This window comes from Corella eumyota, chromosome 7 (assembly GCF_963082875.1).
Source record: "Corella eumyota chromosome 7, kaCorEumy4.1, whole genome shotgun sequence".
Lineage (NCBI taxonomy): Eukaryota > Metazoa > Chordata > Ascidiacea > Phlebobranchia > Corellidae > Corella > Corella eumyota.
The window spans coordinates 5,453,716-5,473,360 of NC_137496.1; the positions used below are offsets into that span (position 1 = coordinate 5,453,716).

Genomic DNA, 19,645 nt, shown 5'->3' on the forward strand with positions numbered 1-19,645 from the left:
AAAGTTCAGAAGACAATGAGGAGAGTGCAGAACTTTCAAAAAGTAAATTATCATAAAAACATTTGTTTTACATGAATTTTTTTTATTTTATAAAAATATAGCCTATATTTAAACAATAATTTATTTAAAAAATTCTTTTTTTTTACAAAATCAAAACGAAATTTTTAAATTAAAATCTTTATCTTAGGTGAAAAGAAAACTTCTAAAAGTTCAGGCAAGCTGCCTGACAAGCGGACTCCAACAGTCGAAACACGCCAGAAGTCCAAACGACCACGCAGACACATTTCGACCACATCTGGACATTATGAGTAAGTATAAAATTTGGGTTGGCTGTGGTAGTTTAGTGTAATATTAAGCATATTGCCAGATAATTAAATTGCCAATTGGTTTTGACCTTAGCAGAAGTTTATATCGCTTATAACATTTTCCTTTTTTTTTCTTTATCTTCGATGTGGAAAGGTTAAATGTGCGACCTAAACATAGAGTAACATCAGTTACTCCGACCCAGTCTCGAGTTGGGTCTGCCTTTAGCAGTTTGGGATATTATATAGATTATAATTGCCTGATAATTAAGCTGCTGATTAAGTGCTGGCTCAGCAGGAGTTTATATCGTTTATAGCGCCTTACTCAAGGGTGCTACAGCATGAGAGCAGTGGGGATTAAACTCACGTCCTCATGGTGTTTTAATTACTGCATGTTGTTGAATACTAAAGAAAAAAGTACAAATATCATTATATATTTTAGGTATGACATTTCAACTATCCCAGCTACATCAAGCCCAAATAATTCTGCAAAAAAGCTGAAAAAAAATGAAGCCGGCACAGATAACCAACAACTAACTCCCTATTATGTTAAAGGAGATGTCTTGGCTGTAAGGAATGAAGATGGTAACTTTGTTGTTAAGTTTGGTAGATGTTTTTTTACAAGATTTAAATAGTTTTCTCTACACTTCTATAAATTCAGATTAGTATTGGTTATCTTGACCCATTTTGTAGTTGCTTTTACCAGTTAATAACAAGCATCTACATGAAAGCAGTAGGAATTGAACACAAGACCTTATGTAGTGAGGCCACTTTGGTGTAGTGGGTAAAACATAGAATGTCACACCTTAATTTTATTGGTTCGATTCCTATTTTTTAGGGATAAAAACTTTTAAAAAAAATAAACACTGTGCTTATTAATTTTTTAGGTGGATTTTATTTGTGCATATGCCCTAATAATATCTTTACCGTCAGCAAACCATTTAAAGTTCAATGGTTAGACAAATGCAAGGAGCCAAACATTTTCAAGCGATCCTACTTTGATTATTTGCATTTTAATTCTGTGCTTTACTCTGGCGTTGTGCTGAAAAAAATTGAGAATAATGAGTTTGAGCTTCCTGAAGTAAGGGCAAAATTTTTGAAATATTTTTTCATTATTTTTATTCTAACTATATTTAATTATTTTTAACAAATTTAGATAATTTTTTACCTTTTTCTTATTTTTTTTCTAACAAATTTTATGAATGTTTATTTAATTAATTTTTTTTGTCAGGTTCGAATTCAGATAATTTTTGAAATTCTTTTTTTTAAGGAATTCTAATTTTTTTTATTTATTTTTTTCAGGCTCAGGTAAAAAAGATTAACCATAGATTAGAAAAATCACTTCGTGGTGAATCTGAAATTTCCTCGGATTCCGATTCTGGTGAAAACGACGACAAGAAAATGACAAATCTAAAAAGGGCTGCTAAGCAAAAAAACACAGGTAGTATAGTAAGCTTTAATTTTGAAGTCAACAATCACTTTAATTTGTACAATTTGAGACTGGGTAAAATCCTGGCATGATATAATATCATTTTTATGTATATTTTTATCCTCGATGTGGGAATTCCAATTTTACGAGCATTGTAGGGTAAAATTTATTTTTCTTAGTCTTACGTTCTTAAGTTGCCTTTTACAGTTTATAATATTGTTATAAATTTAAACTGATAAATAAACTACCGATTGCTTTTGGGCTTAATAGGAATTTATAGTGGTTTACTCAAGGGCACTAAACATTGAATCAGTGGGGATCGAACCAAAGACCTCATGTTGTGAAGTGAAAGGTTTTACAAGAGGCAACTTATCAATAGTACTGTATTTGTTTTTTCTAATGTTTTTTTTTATTAGATTGGGAAAATACTGAAGACAATAATCAAAATATTTCAATTACTGCAAAAGTGGCAGCTGAACAAAAAACCGGAAAGGTAAAAATGCTTTTTTTAAAGGGATAATAAGTAATTCTTTAAAAATGTATTTAATAAAATTTTTGTAACTAATAATATATAAATTATATATAATTTTATTGTTAGCGAAAAATTACAAAGGAATTTGATTCCACTCGAAAATTGGGGAAGATCCAATTTCACGGTTCAGGAAAAACCCCCAAAAGAAAAAACAAATTTGAAATTGGACAAAACGTTAAAATCACGTCGCCCAAAAAGTCTTTAGATGTAGGTTAAATAATAAAAAAATTGGTAAATTTTTTTTTTCTGGTTGATAGCCTGCCCTAACAGTGGCATTTTAGATGTCAACACTTAGCTAATATTTGCCGGCGATAATTTACCCATACACCACAAAATGGCAGTTTTATTTATTTTAAAAGCATATAAATTGAACTTACCTTTATAAAGATGTACTTACCACTTAATTATGGGGTTTTTGATTTGATTCGCACTTCTGGCGAGTTGTACTTGCAATAGTCTTAAATTCACAGTTTCTGTAGTTGATTCTCACTGCTAGCAAATATTAATTTTTATTTAGATAAAAACTGGGGAATCAGGAGCTGTTGCAAAGAGAGGAAGACCAAGAAAGTCAAAAGAGGTAAAAACAAGTTTTTGTTGGGGCCGAGGGGGGTAAACAAACAAAAGAAATCTTTATTTTAAACAACTTTGCACTACCCATTAGTCATTTTGTTTTGTACTGTTATGTTAAAATCTGTCTTTTTATTTTAGTTACCCAACCATATATTAACTCAAAATGGCCCAATATTAACTCATATTATGTTAAATTAACTCAAAGAAAGCACTCGTGTTATCTCATTATGCAAAATTACTCCAAAACGGTCCCATATTATTCCAATTACATAAAGCTATCCCAAAAAAACTCTACATTTTTTTTTGTATATATTTATCCTCGATGTGGGAAAGTCGAATGCGCGACCTAAACATGAAGTAACATCAATTACTCCGACCCAGTCTCGAGTTGCCTGTGGCAGTTTGGGATATTATAGATTATAAATGCTTGATAATTATGCTGCTGATTACGTGCTGGCTCAGCATGAGTTCATACCGTTTATAGTGCCTTACTCGCAGGCGCTACAGCATGAGATCAGTGGGGATTGAACCCACGACCTCATGTGTGATGTAGAAAGTGTTCTTACCACTACACCAAGCTGTAGAAAGTGTTTTTACCACTACATGTAGAAAGTGTTCTTACCACTACACCAAGCTGTAGAAAGTGTTTTTACCACTACATGTAGAAAGTGTTCTTACCACTACACCAAGTACATTTACCCAACATTGTTAAATTTATTTTATTATGTTCAAGTAACCAAAAATAATAAATTTTTACAGATAATCAGCAATCAGGGGGCAGTCCACTACATGATAAACCCTGATGTGGTTCAACAAATGCAACCTCATAAAAGTAACGAAAATCTTATTCCCAACCAAGCTATCGATATTTCCTTAAAGGACCCTGCATTCGAACTGAGGTTATTTTGTTTTCGAATTAAAAATAAAAATTTTAACAAGTATATAAGATTTACAAAAACAAATTTTGGGTTGTTATTTTGGTTTGGTGTTTATTTTTCTGCATTTGTTCAAATTTTTTTTTTTTTAATTATTATTTTTTTAAATTTTAGGCAAAGTAATAGTTATTTGCCAAATGACAAGCTGGCAATTAGATCCTCAATATTACAAGACATTGATCAACTGGATATTATATTTAACGACATTTCTGCTATACCACAGGTTAGATTCAGCTAAGTTTTGCATTTTCAAGTTTAGTTTTAATTTTTTTGGATCACTTGTAATTTCTGTTCCTTTAAAAAAATTAGAATGTTAATGTAATTTAATGTGAGAACCATGAAAGTAACATAAACAATTATTAGCAAAACTAGTCAAAGGCCTGTCCTAAAGTCAGCAATTAAATTCCCGTTATATGGTTGCAACTTACAATCGATATTTGCTGCTGATAATTTAACTGCGCACCACAAATGACAGTTTTATGTATTTTGTAGGCCTTTAAGTTAAAAATATGTATATATATTTATCATACAAAAAGCTTTATTCACATATAGATAGTGATTTTAGAGCCAGGGTAAATATAGGTTTAAAATATGTAAACGTATTATTCAAAAACTGTAAAAGTAATGGAAAATTTGGTGAGGATTGTGGGTAGCAAAGAGTTTGTTCGAGGACTATAAACTACAAGAGATCCAATTTAATTAAATACAATTTTAAAATGATATATATATTTAATTTAATCTTATAAAAATAGTTTTTGTAGGTTGGAAATTGTTTAAAAAACCTGAAATTTTTTATTTACTCAAAAAAATGATCGAACAAAAATTGTTTTTAGATTTTGTGCAAAACTCGATCGGTCGATCTCGACTTGACCGCATTTCATTATTCTCTTATTGGCGGAAACACTGGATTGATTCGTTGCTTAGCAACCACGCTGTCTCGCTTGGGTGAGTTTGAGGTGAAGTCGAGCGAAGAAATTCCGATAATGTTAAAGGACAGCTGCGACACTCAGTAAATTTTTAAAATTATTTTTTTTAAGTTTTTAAATACAGTATACTTTGGGTCCAGGGTTTAATTCTTACTAGGGTATGTTTTATCATTATTAAGTTAGACTTGGGTTTTTGTTTGCTAATATCGGCTTTTAAATATTGTCTTTGGTTCAAAATTTAAGTTCTTGTTTTGATTTTTTTTTGTTCCAATGTTATGGGTTTATTTACCACTATAAGCATATTGAAACATATCTACTAGATGAAAATTGTAAATTAAATTTATGTGGAAATATCGAATTTTTTTAAAATAAAACTTTAATTTTTTTAGAAATGGATTTAAAGGTGAAGAATTATCGGCTGTGGATATCAGCAAAGGCCTAAAAGAGGGAAATCATGCTTTCTTAAAGGTTTTAAATCTTTTTGAATTTTTAGATAAAAGTTTTCTTTTATTTAATAGTCTACTAGTCGGTATAGTTGGCGTTTTAATTTCCTGTAATTTGGTAGCGAATAAATTTTCAGTGCACCACAAATGGCAGTTTTATTTATTACATAGGCCTATAACTTGGTTATACATATTTATATATATCGTTCACTAAGCTTAATATATATATAAGCTCAATTTAACCTAAATATTTTTTTGTAAGGTTAGAAAATAAAATATTTTTTATTTATTTTTTTAGGACTTAAAGCCAGTTTTTACCTCAGCCAGTGCATTGGCAAAGGACATCGCTTATTTTGCTTGTTCACAAGGATTAAAACCGGAAATCTTACAACTCTTAATTGATGTTTATCCTCAGACGAAAGATGTTGACATGAAGGTAACTATTTTTTTGAAAATATAATAGAAAATTGATTTCAATGTTTGAGTTTTCAAAATAATCAAAAAATTAGCAGCATGGTGTAGTGTTTTTTAAACTGTCCTAAATTCTCTTTGCCTGTGATTGTGCACTGTAGGAAAATCTCCTGCATGATATTTAAGGGGGCTACATAATGGAAGCACCGCAGTGGGGATCGAGCCCAAGGCCTTGTGCTGTGAAGCTAAGTGTCTTGTGCTTGGTTTTGCTACATAAGGTTCTGGTATCGATTCCAACTGCTTACAATCTAAAATGTCCCAACAATTGAAATTAAACTTGATATCTTAGGTTCTCATTGGCTAATTTAAACATGCATTGAAATGCCCGCAACAGGAATTAAACTTTAAACTTTAAGTCCTAGCATTGTTTGGTAATGCTGCAACATGCTAGCAGAAGAAATTGAACTAAGAATATAAGATTTACAAAAAACAAACAATTAACTTAATTTTTTTAAATTTATTTTTAGGAGCTGTTGTTCGATAATATTCATCGAGCTCTGGAAATGGGAAATGTCGAGACTGCTCAGTTTCTAATCAGAACCTCTCGCCACGATGGGAATTCCCCCAAGGAAACCACTAGCAGGGGATTAACCGAGTTGCACGAGTTGGTGTTGTATCTGGTCGAGCCATTACCCCCAGCTTTTACTGTGAGAAAAAAAATGTCAAAATTTTGTTTTATGTGCTACTGCTAATTTAAATGGTACAATAGATAATATAGTTAGTTACGCAATGAAAAAATGACACAACCATTTTTTTTTTCCATTTTTATAGTTTTGTCATAGTTATTAATATTTTATATGGAATTTATATGATAACTTGTTAATCATAAATCTGGCAGTGTGGTGTAATGGGAAAAACACTTGGCCTTAGATCATGAGGTCATTAGTTCGGTCCTCACTGCTTCCTTGTAGCTCAAGAGTAAGGCATAACAAATAGTACAAACTTCTCCAAACCAATCAACAGATTAAATTTTCGGTCAAGATTTTTTTAAATATCGGTTTTTCCATATCGTGAATAAATTATACCAAAAAACAACTTTAAAACATTAAAACTTTTTAGAAAATGTAAAATAATTTTTAGACCTTTTAAAATTCCTAGATTAAAGACGCTAAGAAGAAAAGTGTTGACGTTCATCGCTTACAAGCAGTCCATTGCGCAGCATGTAACCCTAACTCAACCTGTCTTAAACAACTTATAAGTGCAGCAAAGGAATGTCTTAACACTACAGATGGGAAGAATAGAAGACCTATTCATTATGCTGCAGCCTGCACCAGTACCCAGCCTCTAGAGTTTTTGATTAACAAGTAAAAAATTATTTTTCTGTATAAATGTATTTCGTAATTTGGGAAGCTAACTTTATTGCCTATTCATAGGAAAACATTTGTGCCCCGACCCAGTCTTAATTTGACATTGTTACCAGATAAATAACCTGCCAATTGGTTTTGAACTTGGTAGCTGTGGAAATTGAACCGTTCACCTTACAATGTAAAGCCGAATGTTGTAACCACTACATAAAATTGCAGATTTTTTTTAGTACTGGTTGGGGGTTAAGTGTTCACACAGTCTCTAGAGGGGATTAAGTGTTTGGCCAGGATCGTCTTAAGCATCATATTTAGGAGCGCTACCCATTGAAAACGGTGTTGAGCTAAGATATAACATTAAAAATATTATAATTTGTTAAAGGCAACTCATGACTGGATCAGGGTAACAATATGATTTTTTAGTTTTATAGTTTAGTATTTTTTATTATACAATTTTTGCATTTTCAGGGTAAGCATTGAAGAGCAGGATGTAAATGGGATGACCCCGCTTATGATAGCGGCTGAATCGGGTCGCCATAAAAATGTTGATTTGATTTTAAAAACAGCAAGTAATTCACGTGTTCTTGTGATTGTAAACGTAATTGAACGACCAGACCGTAGCAATAGGTCAGCAATACATTACGCAGCTCAGAATGGACATCATGTAAGTTTTTAGAATTATTTTGCTTTTAAATTCCCTTTAGTGGTCAAGACCCAAGGAAGTAGGTTTAAATTTCACTGCTGATAAACCATTCTTGGTAAAGGTTAACCAAGGCGTTATAGATTTAATTCTTATTGTAGCATCATAAATAACAATCTAGGGTTTGATTACAATTATTGGTATGTTTTAGCATCTAAATCTTAGCCAATTTTGAAGTTCCACTGCGTTTTTTGCGACAATATAAATGTTAAACGCTTTTATTTTTAATAAATCTAAAAAAAAGTTACATTTACATCATTTGGTTTAAATAACAAAAATTAAAATACTTTGATATAAAAAAAAACATTTTTAGAGGGTTGTTGAAATACTAGCCAAGTACAAAGCTGACTTGAGCAAACCTCTCAGCGTTTCTAAGGCTCGAGCCACTCCGTTGATGCTGGCTGCGGCACGAGGTCACATCCAGACATGCATGTCACTTATTGAGGTAACAACTTCTGTTGAATTGCCAGTCAACCGTTAGTACTTTGGTCTTTTTTAAGGTTGTAACAATATAAGGATGCGACTAAATCAAAAGTAATCGGTGGATTTGAGTATCTATATATAGCATTTGAACAAACCCTGCTTTGACAGTATAAAAAGTAGTAAGCTTTAACCATTATTTGGACACTTATTGCACTTTATGAGTGTACATCACATCTTACAAATTGTTATTACTTGTACGAGTACTTGGACTCGGATTTGACTTGGGCCTATATTAGTGTGAAGTTCACAAAATTTACATTATATTCTAATTTGAAGTTATTTTTACTGGTATTAAATTTTTATGCCAGTGCCCCCGAATTTTAATTCTTAGAAACACAAATTTAAGGTCTGTATTAAAGACTGCATTTTAACCTATTTTAGCGCTAACTATTAAATCCTGCACACTGTTAATAGTTGTCTTTCAGTTTGCTGTCATATACTTAGGTCATATATATTGTCATTTTGTTATATATACAATTAATTAAAATTTTTCTTGTGTGTTACAGTATGGTGCCAGTATAGAAATACGGGACAAATTGCAAAGAACTGCACTAATTCATGCTGCTATTAATGGACATTATCCCGTTATATCTTATCTGCTTAACAAAGGTATTTAAGTGTGTAGTATATAAAAGTTTATTTAATCAAATGTTGGGTTTAAAACCTTTGGCCTTATAGCATGAGGTCATTGATTCAATTTCCACTGCTTTTATGTTGTAGCACTCTTAAGTAAGGCGCTGTAAATGGTTCAAATTTTTGTAAAGCCCAAGATCAATCAGCAGATTAATTATCAGCAATTATAATTTATAATATCCCAACCTGCCAAAGGCAACTTGAAAGTGGGTCAAGGTGACAAATGAAACTTTATGTTGGGGCCTTCCAACATCGAGGATAAAGCTATACACAACAAAAAAGTGTGTTATACTATGAGCCAAAAGGTATGGTGTTCAAGCTGCACCAACGCCACACTTTTCGCTGTTGTGCTCGGTCTTTACAAAAAGCTAAGACACGTCACAACACCACACTCTTCCCCTATAAAAATAAATTTATTATTTTAAGATGTTAAGAAAAAAATTAAAATTAATTTTTTTCATGAAGGTGCCGATCCCAATGTTTGTGATTCCTCAAACAATTCAGCCATTCACTACTCATCAGCTTATGGATGGTATCATTGTGTTTCTCTCTTGCTGCAAGCCTCAGCCAATCCTGATGTTTATAATGATAGAAAGGTATAGGAAAAAACTTTTTTATGGTGTGATGGTAGAACTGGATTACTGTCATATTGTTTAAAATGATTTTTACTTAACAGACATTTTGCCAAATATTATATGCATAAAAACAAAACTGCATTGATACTGTGACAGTTTTTATTAACTCTCTTCTAACCTTAGCCTTTTTTAAAAAAATGCATCTTAAATTCCTAAAAAAAAACTGGGTAGATTAATTATCCGACAAAGATGATTAATAACATTTTAAACTGTCAAAGTTAAAGCAAGACTGGGATTGAGTAACTCAGGTTACTCTGTGTTTAGGTCTAACATGGACCTCCTTAAATCAAAAAAAATAAAAGAGCACCGGCAGCGTGGTGTTGTGGTGTAGAACACCGGCAGCGTGGTGTAGTGGTAAGAACTCTTGCTACATCACACATGAGGTTGTGGGTTCAATCCCCACTGATCTCATGCTGTAGCGCCCTTGAGTAAGGCGCTATAAACGGTATGAACTCCTGCTGAGCCAGCACTTAATCAGCAGCATAATTACCGGGCAATTATAGTCTCTATAATATCCCAAACTGCCACAGGCAACTCGAGACTGGGTCGGAGTAACTTATGTTACTCTATGTTTAAGTCGCGCATTCGACTTTCCCACATCGAGGATAAAAATAAATACAAAAAAAAAAAAAAAAAAAAATAACACAAAAAATGTGTGAAAATTAACTGATAACCAACAACTAAAAATTGTTTTCTGTTTTAGCATTAAATTTTTATTACATTTTTAAGATGCCTCCAATTGGAGTTGCACTGTTAAAAGATCACCGAGACATTGCTCAACTTTTATCTGATCATCATGCAGATGCAAACTTCCGAGACGAGCGTGGCCGCACTCTAGTGGACAAACTGTTGGTGGACGAAGCGTTGTCATGGAAACTAGTCGATAAAATCACTTATTTGTTGGAGAATTTTAAACCGGAAATTAACGCACAGGATGTACAGGGAATGGGCTCAGTAAGTTTGTTGTGTTTTTTTTATTATTTTATTTGTACTAAGACATTTTTCATAGGGCCCTAAATGAAGTGCTAACTAGTTTCACAAAGTTGTTTAATAAGAAAATTTATTAGTAAGCCTATAACATTTTTTTATGCTGTTAGCTAAGCTATTATGAATTTTCTAATAGCTTTTTCAACCATTTTAAAATGCTTTCTTAAACCGCTTTAAAATGGGATTATGCCTCTTGTGATAGGGATTGCTTATGTTTTTAGTGGTTGCTATGTTGCTGTTGGGTATGCAAATTATTTTGTGGTTTTGTATAAAGTTTTTGAAGCATAAAGTTTTGAATTTCATTATTTCTGTTTTTGTATCTTAATTCTTTTATTTAAAACAACAATTTGGGGTGATTATTAGGACTATAATTCTAGGTTTGGTTTCTTTGCGCCATGAAAAAATGTAAAAATTGTCCATAATTTAAACAATATCGCCTTTCAAACATTTAAATATATTTTTCTGGATTAAATCTTTAAACTCTAAATTTTTCATTAAAATATAGCTTTTAAAATACCACAATGCCAATCAAAAGGTTATTACACAGACTATATCACAATGTTAACAACAACCTAAACAGAACAGCCTAAAATATAACCAAGAAAAGTTTAAAAAAAAATTAAATCTTATTTTATAGATCCACAACCTGTCTTCCAACAGTGTTCGTACAAACAAAAAAGTTGACCAAGAAAAGCAGTCAGTTAGTTTGTATTTGGCTGAGTTATTACTAGACAGAGGAGCTGAATTGAACATGGCTGATTACAGAGGAAGATTGCCACTTTATTTTGCTGTCGAAGACGTAAGATTATATTGAATTTTTGGGATTGAATTTTTTTTTAAAAAGTTTAGAATTTAGCTTTGTTGTTTTAATTTTAAAAAAGTTAATTTTTATGTGAATTAAATTTTTTTTGTTGTTTAAAAAATTAAGTTTAAAACTTCCTAAAATTTTTTCAAGTTTTTTAATAAATTTTTTAAACACAAAATTAAAATTTGATTGGACTGTTGCTAAATTTCTAAAGATTTTTTTCAATTCTTATTAAAAATTTTGAACCTTACTAGATTTCATATTTAAAAACAATTTAAATTACTTCTTTAGATGAACGTTCCATTAGTTGAATTATTTGTGAGACGGGGAACTCATTGTCCTCGTTCTACAAACTCGACCGGAGACAACGTTCTTCACATGATTGCTAAACACTGGCACCAAGGAAACATGGCCGACATTGTGTTTGGACTCGTTAACATGGTTTGTTTTAGTTTTAATATTTTTCAGTTTGTCTGCGTGTTTAAAAAAACAAAAAACAGCCTCGTGGTGTAGTGGTAAGAACACTTGCTACACCACACACGAGGTCGTGGGTTCAATCCCCAATGATCTCATGCTGTAGCGCCTTTTAGTAAGGTGCTATAAACGGTATGATCTCGTGCTGAGCCAGCACTTAATCAGCAGCATAATTATCGGGCAAATATAATCTATAATATCCCAAACACTTGGCTTTATTATGTGAGGAGGTATTATGTGAGAAAACTTAAAAAAAGTCCAATCAGACAATGGTAGGGTTTGAACTCCCAACCTCATGTGGAGATGTTCATCATCTCTTTATACTATTGTCTAGAATTGATTTATGTTTACATATAAACTTATGTTTACATATAGACTTCACAAACTGTGCAAGAATTAGCTGCTAGAAGAAACAAATATGGATTTACCCCATTAATTTTACTTACCAAAGCAATATCAGAGGTAACTTTATGCTTTCTATTTAAAAAAATGAAAAATTATTTATACCTAAAATTGTAAAATTTAATAATTTTCTAGTTTTTAAAAGGTACTAAATTAAATATACTAAAACGTGCAAGTTCATGTTTTTTTCAAAAAAAAATTGAATATGTTATTTTTTAATGTATATTCTTAAAACAAAATTTAAAATCTCGTCTTCACTGTGCCAACATCAGTTACTCTGGATCGGTCTAGAGTTTCTTTGAGCAATTTTAATATTTTTGATTATATTTTCCTAATAATTAATCTGCTTACTGGTTTTGACGTGGAAGGAGTTTGTACTGTTTATAGTGTCTTATTATGGGCGCTACAGTATGGAAACAAAAGGGATTGAACCCAGGACCTCATGTAGTAAAGCCAAGTGTTCTAATCACTACACCTTGAGAGCTGTTTGTTTGTTTATTATTACTTTTAAACAAAAAACTTATTTTTTGTTTTGTTTTTAGCATGCGAAATCAACTTCTGTTTCTTCTGATGTAGCGTCTGCAGAAAATCAAAAATTGGTAAAAAAATGTTTTTTTGATTTTTTGTTTGTTTGATTTGATATTGGTATGGTATAGGATATTAGTTTATATTTGACAGTTTTGGATATTATTAAGCATTTTGCCAGATAATTAACCTACCAATTAGTTTTTAGCTTGGTAGGAGTTTAAACTCCTTATACCACCTTATTTAAGGTTGCTATAACATAAAAGCAGTGAGAATCAAACCAAAGACCTCATGTTATGAAGCCAAGTATTTTAATAACTATACCTTGCCGTCAGTTAAAACAATATCATAAACCAAGAATTACAAAAAAAAATTAATTAAAAAAAAAATAAATATTTATTAGCAAAAACAACTTGAAGATAATGCCTGCCCACTTATGGAGGCTTTAATTTTAGCGGCAAAATCGGACGTCAGCGCAATTGTTTGTAAAACTCGCAGAAATTACAAAAATATTCAAGATGAGGGAAAGACTGCTGCCCATTATCTTAGCAAGGCTTCTATTGATAAAGTAATTATTATTTTTGTGATAATTTTTAGCTTTTTCTTGAGCAATTTTTAAAATATTAAAAAAAAGTAGTTAAAAATATTTAAAAAAGTAAAATAATAATTTTTTTTTAATTTAATTTTTTAGGAATGCAAAGTATTTGCATGTCTTTTACGTCACAAGCCCCGTTTGGACGTGCTTGATGGACAAGGGTTGTCACCGCTTTTAGCGGCACTTTTATGCCACAACTGGCGTGCTGTACAAATGTTATTGGAAGTGGGAGCCCAACTAAATTTTTGTTCGAACAACAAAAAACATAAATATCCTGCCGCTCCTTTAATATTAGCTGTAGCTAGACATGGGTAAGATATTTTTTGATATTTTAGAATTTTTTTTTGTGTTTACTTTATTTTTTATTTTTTTTGTGATTTGTTTGTCAAAAGGCATTTTAATAAACCAGCAGTGGTTATCGAACCCTTTGCTTTTAGCTTTGTTTTAATTCTTTATTAAAACTACTTTATGCCAGCAGTAGGAATCAAAACTAAAACATTTGCTTTAACTTTTAACAAAATAAACCTACAATATAACTCTAGTTTGAATTAAACCCTGGATTTGGGGGTTTTCGAGCTTTAAAAAGAGGCAACATACAGCATGTTCGCAGTGGAAATTAAACGTAAATAAAGTAAATGGAAAAAAACAAGCATCACTTTACAATCTTACATAATGTAACTGTTGTTACTCTGACCCAGTCTTGAGTAACTTTGGCAGTTTGGGATATTATTGGTTCTGATGGTCAGTTTTCTCATTTGTTGTTTTGGTTCGACAGAAAATTTTACCAGTTACAGCACTTTACTGGAAGGTGCCACAACATAAAAGCTGTTGGAATCAAACCCGGGGTCTCATGATGTAAGGTTAAGTGCTCTAACCAATACACACTCGGATTTATTTTATTTCTTGGATTTAAATATATTGTTTTGCATATAAAGGCCAGGTGAGAAGAGTTTGTTGCCGGCTATAAGGTCGTTGTTACGAACAATTTCTGATATCAAACAAGTTTCTTGTGACCCAAGGAATGGAAGATCAGCGCTGATGTATGCAGTAGAAAAGGAAGAAGGTAAATAATTTTAAAAAGGAAAGAAAAAAATGTAAAAATAAATTTTTAAAAGTAAAAAAAGTTATTTTAAAATCTATAAATATATATTTTTTTTATTAACTTAAAGTGTTAGGTTTTCTGTATTAATATGGGTAAGAGTGTGTTGTATCATGTTAAAGTTGTCTGTAAACAATGGCTCATTGGTGAACAGTGTGGCATCGGTGAGGCTCAAACTTAAAACCATTTGGTTTGTAGGCTGATGCCATGACCGGTATACCACGCTTTCCGAATCTTTATTTTAATGTAGTGTAGTAGGCTAATACAAATATTTGTATGTCCAATTACTAGACCTTTAAAATGAAATAAAAGGCATTTGTGGTGCACAAATAATGATTATAAGCATGCATTAGTTTTTTTTTGTATATATCTTTATCCTCGATGTGGGAAAGTTGAATGCGCGAGTTAAACATAGAGTAGAGTAACATAAGTTACTCTGACCCAGTCTCGAGTTGCCTGTGGCAGTTTGGGAATTTATAGATTATAATTGCCCAATAATTATAATGCTGATTAAGTGCTGTTTTTACCTAATCACCATATCACCATACTATTACCTAATCACCATATTTAAAATGCAGCAAGTAAGATGGAAAACGACTAGAAATAATAATTTTAAGTTTTATAATTTTGTTAACCAATATTTTTTAAACTATTTTGTCGAATTTTTAGAAATTGACTTGGTAAATGCTCTTCTGGAGAAGCAAGCATCCTTAAGTAAGACCGACTTCGAAGGAAGAACAGCTTTACATCTTGCAGTAAATGCCAGTGGCCCAAGTTCTGCTCTATTTGACATCCCGGACTTGTTAATCGAGAAAGGAGCAAGTTTAACGACTTCCGATCAGTATGGAAGGGTGCCACTGCATTATGCTTACACTAAGATACAAGATGAAGGGTAAGATTTGGAATTGGTGTTTGTTGGTTTAAAATGGTGCGATTATAAAAAAATTGTTTTTTTTAAATTGGTGTTTTATGTAAAAAATTGTGTTTCCGGTTTAAAATGGTGTTTATCAAAAATAGCTGTTTTTATTAGAACTGGAGTTTATCGGTTTAAAATGGTGTATGTATGAATGAATTGTTTTATTGGTAAATTTTAGCTGATTTTTTTGTTTTATTCAATACAGTTGTATTAACTTTTGGTTAATTTATTTGTGTTGCAGAGGGGTAACGACCGGTGACTGTGACCCGATTGAGTTAACAACCCTACTTACTTCAGGAATGAAGGGTTCCGAAGTCGATTGTTGTGACTTAAAAGGTAACATTTTTTTAAAAAATTTTTTAAGTAAACTTAAAGACTAAGTTTTTTTTCAATAAATTTAAAGTAAAACTTTTTTAAATATTTTTTTGTATTGAGTTATATTAGTAAAATTTGGAAAAAAATCAAATGGCATTTTTCCGAGGGGGTTAATTCGAATGTCGATAAAATGGCATATTTTTAAATATGGTTCTTGGTCTTATTTTTATTTAGTATAATATTTTATGGTAATATGTATTTTATTGTCAGTACTTGTTTTTTATCCCTATTAAGGTCGTAGCCCCCTTCACGAAGCTGCACGCAAAGGGGCAATGATCTGCTGCATGCACTTAGTTGAAAGAGGAGCAAATATTAACCGCCAAGATCTGGATCAAAACACGCCGCTAAGTTTGGCAGTAAAAGCAGGGCATAACAGGTATTCATACATTTTGTCAGAACTTAAAGGATAAGAAATGCTTTTTATTGCTAGCCTGCTCTATAAATTATTTATTTTTTGTATATATCTTTATCTTCGATGTGGGAAAGTCGAATGCGCGACTTAAACATAGAGTAACATTAATTACTCTGACCCAGTCACGAATTGCCTGTAGCAGTTTGAGACATTTCATAGATTTTAATTGCTTGATAATTAAACTGCTGATTAAGTGCTGGCTCAGCAGAAGTTTCATACCATTAATAGCGCCTTACTCAAGGGTGCTACAGCATGAGAGCAGTGGGGATTGAACCCACGACATCATGTGTGGTGTAGCAAGTGTTCTTATCACTACACCATGCTGCCAGTAATTTTTAAGATTATATGTGTACTTTTCACAACACTCATGTTGTAGCACCTTCAAGTTAGGTGCTATAAGCAATACGATGCTGAGCCCATTTTTAACAGGCTTATTATCTTTTACATAATAGTATTAAATACTGTCAAAAACTGTGTGTTAAACTAAATGCCGGCACATGATTAGTCTGTAAAGTCGGCCTCTTAAAATTGCAAATAAAGATGTAAATATATGTTTATTACCTAATCTTAAACTTGCAGTTTAATGTTTGTGCTTGTATCAAGTTTAAAAGTTTACTTCATGCAGCAACATGTAAGCAGTAGGGATCAAACTCAGGACCTCAAGTTCTAATGCCAAGTGCATGTTACCACTGCACCAAACAGTCAGTTTTATATTTATTTTTTTTAATGTTCTAAAATTGTTTTTTTATATTTTATCTTAGTTGTGCTGTGATGTTGATCCAAAAGGGAGCGAATGTGAATTCAAATGTCATTACAATCCCGCTACCACCAGGAGGAGATAAAGAAAAGGAGCTAACCAAATGGAAATTAAAATCTTTGATTTTTCCACAAAGGAAACCAACTTGTGAACCAGTTTTCAAGGTAAATTAATTTTTTAAAAAGATTGTAAAAATAAAAAAAGTATTTTAATTGCAATTTTTTCTTAAATTCATAGTTTTTTAAAAATACAAAAATTTTTGTTATAAGCTTTAACGACCATTTTACTTTTAAATTTTTTGATTTTTAAATTTACAAATGACATTTTTAGTTTTATATTTCATTTGTTTTTGTTAGTTTATTTTTGATGTTAATTTCAATCACGATAATTTTTTAAACTGTTTTGTAAAATACATCCTTGATGTGGAGGGTCAATTTAGTGACCTAAATATAGAGTAACATTTGTTGCTTTAACCCAGTCTCGAGTTGACTTTAAAATATTATTGATAATACATTTCATATAATTAATCTGTGAATTGTGGTATGACTTAGCAAAAGTTTATATTGTTCATAGCATCTTATTTAAGGGCAAAAAAGCATGGTAACAATAGAAATAAACTTTGGACCTTATGTAGTAAAGCCAAATGTTTTAACAAGTACGTTATTTCTAGGTTGTAGTGGAAAAGGGATGGCAGGGAGTTACTTATGTTATGTTAGATAGATTGGAGGCCTGTGGAGTCAAATATGCATCAGCTGTGGAGGTAAAATACAACTAAAAATTTGTTAAATTAAATTTAAATAAAAATTTAGCCTAAACTGTCTTTTAATTATAAGTATTCACTTAAACTTGCACTAAAAAATTAAATTTAGATAAAATAAATATTTGTATTATTTTGGTAAAATTTTCCTTTGCTAAAAAAATTCAAAAAACAATTTTTTTTAGTCGGCTATGAAGGCCAGAAAGTACCAGGTGGTGCTCTCCCTGTTGCGGAAGCAGAGAGATGGAAGTAAACTGTGCGAGAAGAATAACCAAAAACAAAATTTGCTTCATGTTTTGGCCATCAACAAACCGGATAACACTGATGTTCAAATAAAGGTAAAATTATATTTCTTAAAATATTGTTTAATTCTTGTTGTAAAAATGCCAACTTTACAGCCTAAACATTTTTTAACCCGACTAAGTCTTGGGTTGCCTATGTCAGTTTTTTAATATACGTGACCTTGTGATAATGCCTTAAAAGTGTAAGTCTTGTTAGCTCATTAGTAGAGACTGCTTTGACATAGAAGCAGTGGGAATCGAGTCAAGGACTTCAGGTAGTATTGTCCCTGGTCTAAACACTTCAACCATTCTGCAATTCTTGGTGTAGAAAGCTAAAACAATTTAATATTTATTTAAATATTTTTATTGATTGTACTTCAAAAATTTTTTCGTTTTGATTTAAAACATTTTAATTGAAGACTGCTGTGACATAAATGCAGTGATAATCAAACCCAAAACCCTTATGGTTCTTTCTACTATATAAAGCTATCACATCCAAATGAAGCCTCCGGTTTTAACTTCTATTAAGGGCATTGAACCATTTTACTAAAATGCCATTTAATGAAAACCATATGCCTAAAACATTTTTTTACCGACAATGATTTGTTTTATTAACCCCATCCTACCCTAACCCTCCTTTGTGTAATCTCCTTTAATTTCTGAAAATATGTTAACCTAAATTTTTTGTAAAAATGTTGTTTACGAAATTTAGGTTTTTTTTCCGATCACATCATAAAAGCATAGAACATTTTTTTTTGTATATATCTTTATCCTTGATGTGGGAAAGTCGAATGTGCGACTTAAACATAGATTAACATAAGTTACTCTGACCCAGTCTCGAGTTGCCTGTGGCAGTTTGAAATATTATAGATTATTATTGCCCAATAATTATACTGCTGGTTAAGTGCTGACTCAGCAGGAGTTCATACCATTTAAAGCGCCTTACTCAAAAGATCAGTGGGGATTGTACCCACGACCTCATGTGTGGTGTAACAAGTGTTCTTACCACTACACCAAGCTGCAGGTCTACAACCTTACTCTTGAATTTAAATATTTTATTATTTTTGTTACTAGGTTGCCAAGGTTTTGATAGAGCGCGGAGTACCGAGTTATACAACAGATGATTTTGGTTGCACCCCGTTACATTATTCCGCCTTCACTAAAAATATTCAACTCATCAAGTTCTTTATTGGTAAAATTACGTTTCACTTGTACTTTAGGGTTTTTACACAAACTGGTTTATCTTACTGTTTTTAACTTCAAGATTTACACTTTGTCTTTGCTAATTTACTTTTTTACTTTGCAGTCCTTATTAATTCTTCTTGTACTTTATGGTCTTTGCTAATTCTCTACTGTACTTAATGGTTCTTTATATTCTATCTTGTACTATACAGTTTTTACTTTTTTTTCCATACTTAACATGCTTCTCAAATTCTCTCTGACTTTAAGGTCCCCAGTATTTTTTCTTATACTTAGAACATGCCTCCCAAATTCTCTCTCTTTAAGGTTCTCAGTATTTTACGCTCCTTGCTAATTTTCTCTTGTGTATCCCGGTCTTTGCCAATTCTTTTTTTTCTTTATGCACCTTGCTAACTTTCTTTTTTAATTATCGGGATTTGCTAATTGTTTTTTTTTTCAATTTATGATTTAAAAAATTAAAAATTTGCTTTTCTTTTATTTTTTTAATAAAAACTAAATTTAAGAGCGGAATCCTTCTTCATTTCGTGGAATGATTGCGATGAAGGATTTGACTGGTCGAAATGCATTTGGTTCATTGTTGTGGAATTCTACAATTACTGATGATGTCACAATTAACATTTTAAGGTGACAATACAGTTTTTAGTTCCAATCGTATTTTGACAATAACAATTTTTTTGAAAATTTTATTTTATAGAATTTT

At 31.5% G+C, this 19,645-nt stretch overlaps 2 protein-coding genes across 2 annotated transcripts in view; both read left to right on the forward strand.

The window, feature by feature from the left end:
- LOC145760540 (poly [ADP-ribose] polymerase tankyrase-like) overlaps nt 1–19,645 on the forward strand; it is a 127,568-nt gene that overhangs the window by 1,612 nt on the left and 106,311 nt on the right. The gene's annotated exons all lie outside the window — the stretch shown is intronic.
- Nucleotides 1,250–19,573, forward strand: LOC145760541 (poly [ADP-ribose] polymerase tankyrase-like). The gene is made up of 32 exons (XM_082574457.1): nt 1,250–1,383; nt 1,605–1,743; nt 2,148–2,224; nt 2,330–2,470; nt 2,781–2,840; nt 3,593–3,732; nt 3,883–3,991; nt 4,602–4,777; nt 5,084–5,162; nt 5,436–5,573; nt 6,076–6,255; nt 6,707–6,912; nt 7,378–7,573; nt 7,923–8,054; nt 8,599–8,701; nt 9,191–9,321; nt 10,090–10,314; nt 10,985–11,146; nt 11,444–11,593; nt 12,002–12,088; nt 12,571–12,627; nt 12,957–13,121; nt 13,245–13,459; nt 14,084–14,211; nt 14,917–15,139; nt 15,405–15,499; nt 15,773–15,914; nt 16,712–16,871; nt 17,378–17,467; nt 17,650–17,802; nt 18,820–18,937; nt 19,449–19,573. Exons 2-32 carry the CDS (start codon nt 1,704–1,706, stop codon nt 19,571–19,573), a joined length of 4,203 nt encoding a protein of 1,400 aa, XP_082430583.1. The 5' UTR covers nt 1,250–1,383; nt 1,605–1,703.

Excerpts from the sequence above, each read along its gene's own strand:
- LOC145760541 (XM_082574457.1), top strand. The coding sequence starts at position 1,704 with ATGACAAATCTAAAAAGGGCTGCTAAGCAAAAAAACACAG. Across the intron at positions 14,212-14,916 it reads TGCAGTAGAAAAGGAAGAAG|AAATTGACTTGGTAAATGCT; the intron begins GTAAATAATTTT and ends TCGAATTTTTAG. Across the intron at positions 15,915-16,711 it reads GTAAAAGCAGGGCATAACAG|TTGTGCTGTGATGTTGATCC; the intron begins GTATTCATACAT and ends ATTTTATCTTAG.